A 15,364-nucleotide genomic window follows, 5' to 3' on the forward strand; every position below is an offset into this window, starting at 1 on the left:
GAATCGGGAGAGGAGGGGAAGGGGGGATGAGAACAAACGAGAGAAAATAAAACTCGCGATTACGTCACCTTCGCGAACCTCCAAACTTCGAGGAATAAAATTTAAAATTCCTTCTAATCTTATTTAATCGATGATCGATCGTTTCACAGGTATATATTCGTCCCCGAGAAACACGATATAACCGGATCCTCTTCGTCCCTTCGACGATTTCCCTTCGCACGAATATATACGCGCACGCACGAATTACTTAATCGAGTCACGAGAGTGGAAACGAACACTTGTGTTGTTCGTTGGCGGAAGGAGTGGGGAGAGAGTAACAGATGGGCCAGGGAAGAGGGAAGGAAGGGAGAGGCGCGAGCAGTGTAAACTAGTCAAAGATATTTCGAGTGAAGTTTACCTTTTTAAATTATTACTCGATATATTCTTATATTTCATTATTATTATTATTATTATTATATATATATATATTCGATAAATCATCGAATCGTTACTTCGTAAGTAACTTCGTAACTATTAAATTTTCCGCAGTAGCTCTCTGCCGTGAGGATTCTCTCTCTCTCTTTCTCTCTCGCTCTGATGACATCTTGGTAAATATCTTGGACACGGCTTGCGCCAGTGTCTCCACCATTTGGCGAAAGTCGAAATCTCGCGGGAGAAGAAGGGAGGGGAGGAGAAGCGATTGGCAGCGGCGAAAGGGGCAGTGGCACGGGCTTATACACGGGTGTATACGTGCAAAAACAGACGGGGAATATTTTCCATGGCGTGCACATTCGTTATTCGACCGGTCGATGCCGGGTAATTGAATACGTGGCTTTTATACGTGGTCGAGGGTGGTGTATAGCACGGCTCTCTCTCTCTCTTTCTCTCTCTCTCTTCTCTCACCGGTATTGCCACCGGTGGCCGTGGAAAAAGGGAAAGGAGGGTGCAAAGAGTGGGGGAAGGGAGAGAGAGAGAGGGAGAGATAGGATGAAAAGGGTTGCGGAGAGAGACTGGTCTACACTCGATGTGTTCCGCTGTTCCGGGGTTTTATAGCGGCGGTCGGAATTAATGAGGGGCTGTGTTTTCACGGCGGCCGAGTGCCGGTGCAGATTTCATTTTACTATTTACCTCGGGGAATTTATTCGACAACGAGCGACCGGTAGGGTGTGGTAGTGTCGTCGATGCTCGGTGGGTAACCGGGAGGAAGAGGAGTGAGGAGAGAGGGGGGAGGAGGTTTGTCACTCGAGCGACGCTATGCGGGTCGGGGACAAACGTTTGACACCGTTCGAACGAACGAAAGGAACGCGATCGCTCGCGCTTGCTCTAACGTCTCGTTCTCGTATTTTTCCACTCGACTCGAACTCGTTTCTCTCGTAGTTAGAAATCTAGGTAGAAATTTTAATTTCTTTCTTTCTTTCTTTCTTTCTTCCTTTTTTCTAATTTTTGAGAAATGGATGATTGAATCAGGGATTGATTCCACGTTCCACGCATTAATATGAAAATTCGAAGGAACGCCTTGCGAGAAAGAAGGAACGAATTGCGGCGACACGAAATCTCAGAGGCACCCTTCGGGACTACCACCGCGCTCTCGCCATCATCGAGGGTGAACAGATCGCATCGCATTGGCGCCGCTTTCATTTTTTTTTTTTTTTTTTCTCTCACGTTTCCAATCTTCTATAAAATCTTGATTCGAGTCAACGCTTTCGATTTATCGAAGGAACGCTCGTGGGATAAAAATTACGAGAAAATTATGGAAGCAACGTTGAGTCATTCCGGAACGCAAAGAAAAAAATTACATTTTCTTCCCTCTCTTTTTTCTTCTTTTTTTTTCAACGTTCGTTTACACGACGTATCTTAAATTATACGAGTCGTAATAATTCTCGAACTCGACGAATCCGACAGGTCTTTGTCTTTGACGAGGTGCGTGGAAAATAGAGAGAATGGAAGTTCGGCGCCCATGATCATGGGTTAGAGTGGTACGGTACGACCGTACTAAAATGAAACGTATATTTGAGGTTAGGGCGGATCAGGGGTGGTTGAGCTCGCGAGCCCCCGAGTCGTTTATATGGTGATTCAATGGGGGTGCTTGGCAAAATGTCAAGGGAGTCGTAAGGGTGGGCCGAATTTCCAGCTCGTTCGGTTATTCGAACGAAAATTTTACCAATTCTTTTTTTTTCCCCCCCCTTCTTCGAAATATATTGGAAACGGCCGCGTGTTCTCGCGTGAAAACGCAGCGAAACCAATACGCGCCGATTTTACGCCGATATCGTTCCACGAAACTGAAATGCGAACGATCGGACGCTTTAATCGAAACAGGGTGCAGAGGTAAAATGGTTAACGTTTATTCGATACATTTTTTGTCAACGTTATCGATATCGCGACGGTGAAAATACAATAGAATCGAAATGAATGTACGATCGGTGAATCAATTGTGCAACTTGCAAAAAAAAAAAAAATTGATTTGACCGGGTGGATAAAGAGGTGCGTATTATTTTCGGGAGTCGGTAACAAACCGATCGGTAACACAGGTAGTTTGACGACGCTGCGTCCCTCCGACCTCGATTTCACGCGAGCCGGGGAATCGATGCCCATTCGTAGCGGTCATGCGACAGATGTTGATCTAACTGCGTGTGGCAACCCTTTGTAAAAGCTGCAATTTACACGCGCCTCACAGCAACACAAAAATACAGGAGGAGGGATGGTGGATCAGCGGTTTCTGTTCAAGAGAAATGGAGTGGTGGGGGATGAATGAACGACTACCTTCGTTGTCGATTGTTCGCAACCGCACAAAGCACCGTTCACGAACAAAAGGGAACGGTGCTTTCTAACTCGAGCAAAGCAATAGTAAAACCTACTGCTGTTCACTGCTGGAAAAAAATCCTGCGTAAGGAATGTTGATTCAAAGTGGTCAAAGTGAAACGCTTATTTTCGCATATTTTGCTTCTAGCGTGTGCTATTTGTCAACATAGACGCTAATCCGATTGTGCGACAAAAAAAAGGCGATAAGATCTACTGAAACGACGAGATACGATCTCTCGTTTGATTTCGTAATTGAAAATAGTTACATCTTATAATTCATCAATTCACGATTTCGAATATTCAGGGGAATATCTCCATAGCGTGTATTGCGAAAAACCAAACGCGTAGTGTCCAGAAGCATAAAGAGTGGGGATAACGAGTCGTAACGAAAGATATCTCTTGCCTCTGCGTCTCTGTCTCTCAGTATACGCGCAACGTTTTTTTTCTTTCAACGATACTTGATCTATCAAAAAAACTAAACTATTCCAGCCGTATTTCTTATTTTTTTCTCTCTCTCTTTTTTCCTCGTTTAGCTTCGTACATTTTCTCGACTTATGATTTCGTTTCGTTCGCTACAACGGACAGGTCGTTTCCCTTCTCCATAATTTGTCGCGACGGTCCTTCCGCCATTGATTTTTCACGCGGAACTTGGCTTCCCGCGACCGAACCAGAAGGGAAACGAGGAGTCAGGAGCGGGAAAAGGTCAACCACGATCTGACACGAAGCCCGTCGGTGGTTACCTGCCCCTCTCTCCCCTTTCTTCCCTCTTTTTTTTCTTTCTACCCTCGTTGCCTTTTGGCCCCAAGGAAGCAACGAAAGTGTTTCCACGCGGCGAAGAAAATTTCGAGAAAACGAGCACGGGAAAAACGAAATTTATCCCTTTAGGTAAGACGACAGATCGTGGTTTTTTTCCTTCCCAACGTTTTAATATCGAGCGGTTTGCTCGGTAACCGCGCGCTCTCTCTCTCTCTCTCCCGATGCGTTCTCTTTTTCCGTTCCACCTCCACTCCCCGCTACTCCTACCTTATACATATGCGCGTGTATTCCTGTGTGCATCGAATACGAGAAACTCGGCGTCTGTGTAATGCGTGCGTATTGCTCGGAATTTACGACGCCAGTGATATTCGAATGGAACGTAAAGTCGTACACGTGTGTACGCGTATACGCCTGGTTCGAATTTTAATTTCGAAACTCTTCGGAAATTTCGCCCACTCGTTTCTTTATTCCCTGTGTTCTTTCCATCGATTTATTGATTAAAAAACGTAACGATCGGTTCGCTCGTCGTCGACGGAATTTTTGGAACTTTGTTCTCTGGATTCGGTGAAAACGAACGAACGAGCATAAACCGGTCGAAAGTTTGTTGACTGAAGGAGAGAGAGAGAGAGAAAAGGAGGGAGGGAATATCCAATTGATTTTTATTATAAGATATTTTCTCAAACGGACGAAGATTCGAAAGCCACACGTTCTTCTTAATTAAAATTAATATAATATATCTAATGTTTTTTTCATTTTGCAACGCGTATATACTGCTGAAGTTTCTTTTTCTTTGAAAACATTAAATTGAGAAGAAAGAAACGTTGAGAGAAATTAACAAGTATATAGCTCCACGCTCTGCTTGTCACGGTTTGTTTACGTTGTTCGGCGGCGGTTGAAAAATCGATGGTTATCGCGAGAGAAAGAGGATTTCTGTGCGTCTGAATTTTGTTCTACGCATTTATAAAACAAATATTTCCCTCCGTTACTTCATACGCCCCACGATTTTCACGGTGTGATAAAACGACAATGTTCCCACCTGTTGTTTATCGTCTTTCGACCGAGAGAAAAAAAAAAAAAAGTATTGCGTATTTCCTCCCATCCACTATCGTGGTAGAGAAAAATGATGCAAAAATTCACGCGTATCGTTTCTCCTTGGAAATAAATTAATTATTTGGATATTTACGCGGTTCGAATTTTGAAATATTTCCAACGCGAACAACAAACGAGTGTAACGGAAAGAGATCCGATTCATCCACGCGAATTTTCGATTCAAATTTCTGATTTTCGATCTCGCTGAAAATCATCAATTATTTTTCACGGAACAGGTTTTTAAAATAAAGCATAAAAAACAGGGCTGTAGCCCTGTCATATCGATTCTCCGCGAGAACGTACAACGTTCGATCGATCCTTTTTATAATATAAATTCAGTCTGGATAATTTATTAATTTTCGATATTTTGTACATTGCCTCAAGTTGATCATTATTTCATTTTTTTTTAAAATTGTTATTGCAAAACTTTACATAAATTTTAAAAAGCATCCATTCCCAAAAATGAAAAATATTATATTTAAATTCAACGATTTAGAAAGAAATCCTCGAGATAACAAGTTTCAAAAATTTTTTTGAACGATATGTAATACGCGTTACAAGAATTTTTCTCGTATAAAATAATATATTTGGAAATGATTACTCAACAATTTAAATTATAATCAATCGAACAAAAATTTCTTAGCGTTTTTTCGTACGACTCTCATCATATCCGAAATTCGAAAATTCGAAACTCGAAAACACTCGATAATAACTTTCATCTGGTGGAGGATCACGGATCGACCAATAATTAACGTTCAAGCGATGATTAAGAAAATAGGGCAAAAGCCTTAAAAGAGAGATCGAGACCATTTTCGATTTCGCAAAGCTCGTGGAGATTGAAATGAAAATATTTTGGAAACACGAGGGAGCAGAGAGTCAGTGTCGTAATCCGTGGCTGTTTGGTATCGTGCTCCGCACGTCGTTTCCTCCGCAGGATGCACGATGAGTGGATATAGAATGTGTAGAAGGAGGAGAAGGGTCACAGTGGGACTGTAGCGGGTTGAATTCAGCCTCTTCCTGTCTTAGTGGTGTGGCGTTACCATGGTAACAGACTGTAAGCCGCTTAACACCACCCCCTACACCCTTTCCACTCGCTGGAATCCTTGTGCTTCCGACGTCGAGTCAACCCACCCTTGCGAATGTCGTTTTCCCTTTACTCCCTTCGATCCCTCTCGCGCCTCCATCGAGCTTACGGGGGGGGGGTGAACCATCCACGCACGTCTCTCTCTCTCTTCTATTCGATCGAACCAGTCCCTCCTTCTTCTGGAGAAAAAAAATCTTTTTCCTGTGTTGTTTAGGAAATTTTAGAGGCTCGTTTCGATCGAACGAAAAGTAAAAAAAAATATCAAACTTTCTCGAATTGGAAATCGCGTTATTAAATTTTTTTAAGAAAGAAGAACCGATCCTCGATAAAATTTCGAGAATGCTTTATTTTAAAAGAAAATTTTGAAAGTTAATTTTAAAAATTTCCTCGATGAAAATTTGCTCCTCTAGTTTGTTAGATTCCGTTTCCGATTGAAGGTAAAGAAGGTAGCAAAGATAACTTATCTTCCGTAAGTAACACTGTAGTCGCATATTCATCTTTCGAATTCGAAAATCGAAAAAAAGATCACGAGCAAGAAAGAAAGAAAGAAAGAAAGAAAGACAATTTATTTGTTAAGAAATTTTAGAGATTCGTTTCGTTCGATCGTAGGAAAAAATCTAATAACGCGATTTGCCCTCTGCGATCGTCTTTATTCTCCTTAAGAATGGTGAATTGAAAAGCGACGCGAAAAAGGAAGGGGAATAGAACGATCGAAGAAGAGGAAGAAAGGTTATTAAGTCGGCAAGGGTGGGGATATACGATCTATGGTAAAAGAATGGAAAAGAAATCGCGTCCCGAACCCGACTGTTTCAAACACAGTAGGGGAAAAAGATGAGAGAGAGAGAGAGAGAGAGAGAGAGAGAGAGAGGGGAGAGAGAGAGAGAGAGAGAGAGGAGAGTCGCGTGTCCGTCGAGAGGAAGCGAAGATGTGTGCGCTCTGGTGACGAGGAATTGAATGGAGGGTGGAAACCATCCTTGGAATCACCGCGTCAGAGAGCCATCGGGTATTCTCTCGTTCTGTTATTTTCTCGTTTTAATCTGGAGTGGGGAACTGGATGGAGGAAGAGGGGGGGGGGCTTTTTCGCGCGCAGCCGCGTACGAGCGCGCCACTCGCCAACCGCCATCCTGGACAAAGGATCACCAGCCGGGTGCCAACGTGTCCTGGCTCATCCTTGATTTATAAAAAAACAAAGGAAAAAAAAAAGAGAAAAAAATAGAGAGAGGGAGGGGGGGGGGGAAAAAAGGAAGAAGAAAAGGCGGAAGAATGAGTTGGCGCTTTGGCGTCTTTTCGATGAAGATCGATCTGGTTTGAAAGCTCTTCCGAGCCGCTTACTCTTTTCAACGGGTTCTCCGTGGAATTTCAGATTCGTATCGCGCGCAAACAGCTTCAAAGATCGAAGAACCCCGCTCTCCCTCCCTCCCTTCCTTCCTTCCTTCCTCTGTGTGAAAAGCTGGAGAGGGGGAAGAGCGATATCGTTGCGTGTTGAGCGATCGAAAAGGACGGACTGTGTAACTATATATATATATATATATATATATATAGTACTATATACCGCGCGACGAAAATGGTAGAATTAATCGTTCGAATCGTTGAGGTATCGTCGATTATCCGCTATTCAATTATAGAGGATAAAAGCTGCAATTAATGTTTCTTGCGTAGTCATAGAAAATAATTAATTTCTAAGCGAGTTCGAATGATACTTTATTATCGTTCGTTTGAAGCTTGTCTTTATAGCTGTCGTCTTCTTCGAATTAAAAAAAAAAAAAAAAAAAAAAAAAAAAGAGAAAAGAATTAAAATTAAAATGAATAAAGTCGTTTTGTAAATTAAATGGGAAAATTTCTTGTTTTATTCAAGTATAAAGAAAAAGATAATCGATTTGAATAACGTTGTAATAAAAAAGTTGATTTGTTTATCGTATCGTCTTTCTTATCTATTGTGTACTTTATTTTAATTATATTCATACGAGAACTTTGACTCTTTTGAATGTATGATATTTTATTAAAATTATTTTATTAAAATTACTAAAACATGAGAAATTAGTATCATTATATAATATTATCGCATATTGATTTCATTTATTTTTAAACAATCTCGGTTCTCTCTTTTCATTTTTCTATATTTCGTTATTCGCGTTTAATTAATAATTTTCGCGTAACATTAAACACAAACAATCGACTTTGTAAAAGATATTATATAATGCATTATATATGCATATATACGAAATAGCTTCTGATCGAACTCTCTTTCGATTTGTTTCAGGTCTTCAGCCTGCTAGCACCAAAGCGCAACCTACCACGATCAGCAAATCTCATAGACCCAGTTCTGGCGTGTTACCTCAGGGTCATACCCCTGGTCCTGGTCCAGGTGGCCAACAAAATAGCAGAAGTTTTGCCGCCGCTCTGAGAAACCTGGCTAAACAGGCAGGGCCGGCACCTCAGGAAGAAGAACCTCGCGCGAGTCCCAAAAATCGAGCCCCACCTCCTTTGGTTAGAGGTCCTTCCCCTGCCAAGGTGAGTAATCGCCATTACCGATCGAGCTCCTTACCTCTTCTATCTTTTTCTTTTCCTTCTTCCTTTTATCCTTCTTTTTCCTTCTTCCTTTTGCCCTTTTTCAAATTCACCGAACCTGTTTCGGTCAACAAAAACATAACGGGAGTCTCCTTCCCTTTTTCCGTTTCTCATCAGCCGATAACGGCATCGACAACGTTATCGACGGCCGATAAAAAAGAAACGACCGTAAAACAAGGAAACGTGAATTTTTTTAGGAACGATCCACGCACGAGAGAAGACCAGAAGAAATTCCCTCGTTGTACACGACTGCGAGACCCGCGGATACCAGCAAACATAGCGTGACTGCCGCCGCTTCCGAATTGCTGGCCCGATCCGGTTTTCAACCGTACCGGCCTGAGCATCATCCGGCCCACGCTCCACCGGCTTTCGCCCTCGATCCCGCGGCCTACAATCCTTATCACCACGGTCTCTACCCACCGCCACACCTTCAACACGCTTATAGGTAACGTATCGCGTAATCATTCGTTCTCTCGCGAATATATTTTTTTTTCACCGAATAATAAACGTCTCGTTCTCGATCACCAGATTAGAGGAACAGTTGTATTTGGAACGGTGTGGAATGCTGAGACCGCCATTATTTCCTGGGTTACCGTCGTATCCTCTGTACGGACTAAGATATAGTCCGGACATGTTACCGCCCGCGTCCCTCGGACTCATGTCTCCCGTAATGCACGAGAGGTAAGCGAAACTTTTGACGCTTGATTCGATGAATATTGTCGATCATCATATTTCGAAAATCTTTGATCGAGAAACTTTTTCTCTCTCTTTATCTCTCTTTTTTATTTTTTTTATCAATCGTGCCACAATTCTCGTTTCAGATTGAAACTGGAGGAGGAGCATCGGCTGAGGCAAGCACGGGAACAAGCCGCGCTGCGCGAGGAGGAGGAGAGGAGAAGAGCGGCACGAAATTCCGCTCCTGCCGCCCCGGTACCCGCGCCTGCACCTGCATCCGCCGATACTGCAGGTGAGCGAGTCGCTCCACCCCCCACTGCCTTTCATTAAAAAGAAATCATCGATTACGAGCGATTACGAGACTTCTTCTGTCCCGTCGCTTTTCTTACACGCGGAAATAACCTTATTTCTTTTCTTTTTCTTTTTTATTTTTTTTTCTTTTTTCTTTTTTTCTTTTTTCTTTTTTTCTTTCTTTTTTTTTTTTTCTTTTTTTTTTTTTTAATACGATTGTGGTATATATATCATACATTCTATTCGACTTTTATCCGTTTCTCTCGCCGTTCGACGATCGAACAATCGTCGTTTCGATTACCTCTTTCGCTCTCCATTTTTTTTTTCTTTCTTTCTCTCGTGTTTATCTTTATCCCCTTTTTGGAATTTTTTCTAACTACCAACTACGTCGAAATAAACTATAAACCGCGACGAAAGAACCACCGTACGTCCTGAAATTCTTTTCTAGGAAAATAATTCTACGATAAACGATCTCCCGTCTTTGTTCTCGACTTTAGTTTGAATATCGGTGCCAAGCGATTAAACCATCGACGAAGTATCGTTCGTTGGTCGAATGCTCTGTAACATTTGACATAGATCTGTACTGTGCGACCGACGGTTCATCATGAAGGAATGAATCGAGATGAAACAAGAAGCGAGGAGAAGTCGTTGCAGAATATATATATATGACTCTATATATATATATATATATACATACCTGACTGTGAATGAAATCGAAACAAAAAAAAAAAAAAAAAAAGAAAAACATACTACGCTTCTAATTTTAATCTAGATATAATCGAAGATATAGTCATAGCTAATCGTTTCTTATGAAGGTAGGATCGATATTTTTTAAGTAAAGCAAAGTAACTCGGTCAACATCGAGTTGTTCGGCTTCACGTTTATTGTTCCTCCGATTTTTAATTTTTGTTTCTCTCGTTTGATTCTTTTTTTTTTTTTCTTTTCCTCTCTTTTCCTTTTCTTTTTTTTTTTTTTTCTTTTTCTTTTGCGTTTCTCAAATTGAAATTTTTTTTTTTTTTTCTTTTTTTTTTTTCGAAATCGAAAGCAAAGCACCAGTTCGAAATAAACGATTTGAACCTTCGTGGGACCTCGAACGCTTCGCCATAGTTGAAAAAAAAAAAAAAAAGAAAGAGTGAAAGTACCACGCCGATTATCCTTAAAAACATTTTTTCCAAGGTTGCAAATCGCATTTCCGACATTTTCCGAGTAATTTCGTTTTTTTCGACACGTCAGACCGAAGTCAGACTTATCGGCAAAATTGCGACAAATTTTCTCTTGTTCTCTCTTGTTGAAAGAATAAGTCGGCCTTCGGTCGTCGGCCGTTTATATATCCATTTATATCGTTATATTTCGAAGTATATATATGTTTCAAAATGATTTTTTGTAGTGTTCGAAAGAAGAAAAAAAAAAAAAAAAAAAAAGAACGAAGTCTCTTATTCATGTACAATGACACGTTCATTACGTAGGTAATCGTTTTGTAGTTAGTAACGTCTTTAACGACGAAACTTAACAACATAAGAGTGCACGACTTGTATGGAAAAAGAATTGAATCTTCCTCCATCTTTTTTTTAGAGGATGAAGAGTATTTTGTTCGAGAACAATATATATATATATATACGTGTAATGGTTGTTACGTAAACGTTTTATTTCTCTCTCGTTCACATTCAAGTGAATTTTTTTTTTTTTTTCCTTTGATAAATTCAATTTTTTATTTGCATTTTTTTTTTTTTTTTTTTTTTTTTTATCTTGTGTATGTATGGTGAAGTTTGTTATTATTAAAGTAATTATTATAATTTGAAGCAAAGAAATGATGAATGTTAATCGCTGACAAATATATTTCTTTTTCTTTTTTTTTTTTTTCTCTCTTTCTTTCTGTTCTCTTCAGTTTTCTTCGTTTCGTTTATAATTATATTTGTTCACGTTTCTCTCCACGTTGTTTTCTTTTCTCTTTTCTCTCTTTCTCTTCTGTCTCTCTTTCTCTCTCTCTCTCTCCCTTTCATTTAACATTTAGCAGCTAGACAACAAGGTGAAAAAAATTTCGTTTTCGCCTCGAAACGATCGCGAAACGATGAAAGAATGGAATTTCAAAGAATCAGAATTTAAATAATTAATTACGTCGCTACTTTTGTACCGTTTTCCTGAAAACATAGTGCACTCTTGCGTTAGTTCCCGCAACTGTTTTAGAAATTTGCAATTAAACGATCAGTGTTGAAATAATTTTTCTTAATTGTAGCAAACGTATTATTACCCTTATTATTGACTTGATCCACCTATGTATATAACTGTCACACATGTTCTTTTATCAAAATTATACCGTTTTTATATAATTTATTATGTAAACATGTATATTTGGACTATAATTGAAAATAAACATTGCAAAAAAAAAAAAAACGTGATCAAAATTCTTGGATTGACTTGGAATTCTTGACCCTCGATTCATTTTCTGAAACAGTTTTGGGGAAGATTCAGCGAGAATCAGAGTCGTTACCTCAGATCAGATCAATTACCTAATTTTTTCCTACGTTGTACGATATCTATATATATATATATATACACACGAGTGTTTTTTTTCTCATAATATATATACGAGCGTCCCATAATCGAACCGATCGAAATGTACAATCGAACCGAAATATTAGTCGAATCCAATTATCATTGAAGTTCTACTGTGCAATCATCCCCAATACTTCGAATAATTATATACAACAATCTCTGTTACTCGCTACGTAACGAAAGTCTAACTAAACCGGATCGGCCAGGTAAGTTAAAAATAGACGAACGATCGTTATATCTTTTAAAGATTCTGTGCAATTTATTCTTTCTTTCTTTTTTTCTTTCTCTCTCTCTCTCTTTTTTTTTCTCCCGTCGTCTTTCTAAAAATCTTTCGCGTGACGAATTTTTCGAACACGCGATCGAAATTGTTCGAATTTATCATATTAAAGACGTGGCTCGTTAACGAATTTAACTCGATTCGTATTCCATAATTGTGAACAAGCCTTGAATCGCGTCGTGATGATCGTAATTTTTCTTTTTCCCTTTTCCAAACGTGAACCAACGCTTCTCCTCGCGCACGAATTTCAAACGAATAATACGAATAATACGTCGAGGATTGAAAAAAAAATTGAGCGCAGAGAAATCTTTGTACGCGAAAGAATTGGGCGAAAATTGAAATGATCGGCGACCCGTGTACTCCGTGTACTAAATAGTAAGTTGACACCAAGTAGATCAGTGGAAGATTACCAAGCACTGTGTTCGGGATTTGTTCCAGCTAGGAAGCCGACCATAGCGGCTCAGATGCATAGCGAGCGGGAGCGAGAACGCGAGAACAGAGATCGTCCAAGCGGGAGCAGTAGCGGCGGAGGCGGAGGCGGAAGCGGCGGTGGTGGCAATAGCAGCAACGCGGGCACCAACAGCGGGAGCAGCGCGGGTAACGCTAACGTTGGATCTGTCGGTAACAGTCACCATCGCGTCGAGTCGAGGAAAGAAGAGCAACAGTCTTCGGTCCCTCCTCCTCCTCCGCCAACAGTAGCACCGCCGCCACCTCCACCACCACCGCCGCCACCACCACCGCCACCACCATCGTCGGATCCAACGGCAACGGCGAACATCTATCACTCTCGTTTGCCACCGTTTCCAAATCCACCGGCTCCCATTGGACCAGCATCGTTGGCCACGGCTACCATCTGCTCCGTCAGCACCGCGGCCATGCCCCCTCTACCCCCCTTGAACCTTGGACCTCCGCCACCGATAAGTTCCGCGCCTATCGGCGGCCCCCCACCCATCCCCTCTATACCCTCTATGTCATCCTTGACACCGACGGTGATAGGTCCACCGCCCCCGCCATCCCTCGCCATGCCCTTGGCGCCTATCATCTCCATACCTTCCCTCCATTTACCCTCCGTACCCTCGACAACCATTCATTCTAGTCAGCACACAGCTACGATAATGAGCAGCGCGACGACTACGGTCACGACTTCTATATACCATCAACAACAACAACCGCAACAGCAGCAGCAGCAGCAGCAACAGGTGCAACAGTCGCCACAAGTGGCGCCACTACCACCGCCACCACCACCGCCACCACCACCGATACCAGCGGCATCATCGTCGCAACAATCGCAACATCAACGCGGCAACAATATGAGCGCAGTTGGTACAACGACGAGTAACAACGGTTTGTCGAGCAGCGGCACCATGACAAGCCACGGAACACACGTTGTAACGACACCCGCCTCGGCTCCCTCGACTATGAACAGCGCGAACCACACTATGACCACCTTGACCCACAAATCGCCGTCCCCGTTGTCTCACGGTATTCATAGCTCGAGAAGCAAAGACAACGGCGCAACCGCGACCAGCACGACGGCGAACGCCTCCAACACGAGCACCAGCAGTAACAACAACAGCAGCGGCATCATCATCACCACCACTACCATCACTACCACCGCGATCACCATGGTCACGAGCACGAGCACGTTGGTCACATCTCAACCGGCTTTCGTCAGACCTTTCGAGGATTCGTTTCGCTCCTCGTCTAAGCCGCAGCAAAGGACTATAGTGAACAGTCACAATCACAGCATATCGAGTCAACTTTCTTCTTACCAAGAGCCGTCGATAAAATCGGCCGCTACAACGACCACGTCCCAAACAATCGGGGGGCAATTGTGTTACGACAATAACGTTGTGGTCGATAACGCGAAAAACGCGAATTCTCATTCGCAATCCCTGTCACATCCGATCCCCTATCCACCTCAACAGTTTCATCATCCCCATATACCCGTCTCGCACGTACCCAATTTGTACAAACCGGCCCATTTTTCTTCGTCCCCATCTTCGTCATCGCAGCCACATCAAGTCCACTCGCAGCCAAAGATAAACGTATCGTCGACCACATTGACCGGTGGTAACAGCGGTGGTAATAGCGCGAGTAGCAACAGCAGCGCCCCTGTGATCAGTAATACGAAACAAAGCGTGGTGCATCATGGGAACGAAAGTAATCAAACTGGTACGGTGACAGCGGCGGGTCAGCGGAACGAAATCTCGTCGTCCTTGTCGTCGTCGTCGTCGTCTTCATCGTCGTCGTCGTCGTCGTCGTCCTCGTCGTCTTCGTCGCCCCCTTCGACCTCGTCCAATCTCGTTAATTGCGTTTCCGGCGAGAAAATGGGTGGAAACGTGAGTTACAACAATGTCGCGGCCGGGAACGGGAACAAAGTCGCGAATCACGCGAATTCGCATCATAAAACCGGCGTCTCGGATACGTCGACGAGGGAGAGCGGCAAGTTGGTCAACTCGTGTAGCGAGAAGACGGAGAAGGATCACGGGAAGCAAACGGCGGCGAGCCATCAGAACCACGTGGGAAAGAATTCGATCGTTCAAGAGAAACCGTTGATCATCGCCCACTCGACGTACGAGCAACAAGGGAAAGGCCCGCCCCCTACTTTCCAACCAACGAACGTCAACTTCAATCTCGCCGAGAAGGAGATGAAACCTGAATCAGAGTCCAAGAGCAGCGATCAGAACAACCTGTTGTCCACATTATCGTTTCAACCGAATTTTAAGTTCAGCATAAACGACATCGCGCAGAAGCCTATAGATACGAGCCAGTTGATGCAGAGCATCAAGTCTGAGGAAGTTTTGCGTACCTGTCAGAACGTGTCCAATGTTCTCCTACAGATACCAAAATACCAAGAGAAACTGTTGAATTTCTCTAACGAGCTGAAAACCGCATTTTGTTTCACCGACAAGTGCAATAATTTGACTGAGATTTCCGTGAAGTGCGAACCGGCGGTGTTAAATGTGCCTGACCTGAGCAAGGCTCTGGTCAAACAGGAGTTAACCAGCGAAAAGTCTTTTCTTGTACCTGAGAAGCCGAAAGAGTTGACGTCCTCGTTGGATCTTGCCGAAAGGAGAAGGAAAAGGAAACGGGAGAGGAATACAGGTGTTGCGTGTAGTTCGGATTCGGAAGGCGAGGATGAAACGAAGGATATGGATCTTTGGATCATCAAAGGTCCACCGGCCAAATTACAGTATTCCGAGAAGAAACTCGCATTCCTCGCCATGTTCGGTCTAACCACATTAAGTATGAGGAACGGTAAGAAATCTTCGTCACCCTTCACCGTTTGT

At 42.6% G+C, this 15,364-nt stretch overlaps 1 protein-coding gene across 2 annotated transcripts in view; it reads left to right on the top strand.

The window, feature by feature from the left end:
* The window catches only part of LOC409658, a 52,713-nt gene that overhangs the window by 34,584 nt on the left and 2,765 nt on the right, over positions 1–15,364 (top strand). For both annotated transcript variants that reach the window (XM_016911798.2, XM_393156.7), the window contains exons 8-12: positions 7,968–8,218; positions 8,473–8,720; positions 8,804–8,956; positions 9,097–9,242; positions 12,510–15,332. In XM_016911798.2, the coding sequence (XP_016767287.2) occupies positions 7,968–8,218; positions 8,473–8,720; positions 8,804–8,956; positions 9,097–9,242; positions 12,510–15,332 (3,621 nt within the window). The remainder of the gene's footprint in view (positions 1–7,967; positions 8,219–8,472; positions 8,721–8,803; positions 8,957–9,096; positions 9,243–12,509; positions 15,333–15,364) is intronic.

The sequence above is a fragment of the Apis mellifera genome, linkage group LG4 (assembly GCF_003254395.2).
Source record: "Apis mellifera strain DH4 linkage group LG4, Amel_HAv3.1, whole genome shotgun sequence".
Taxonomy (NCBI): domain Eukaryota; kingdom Metazoa; phylum Arthropoda; class Insecta; order Hymenoptera; family Apidae; genus Apis; species Apis mellifera.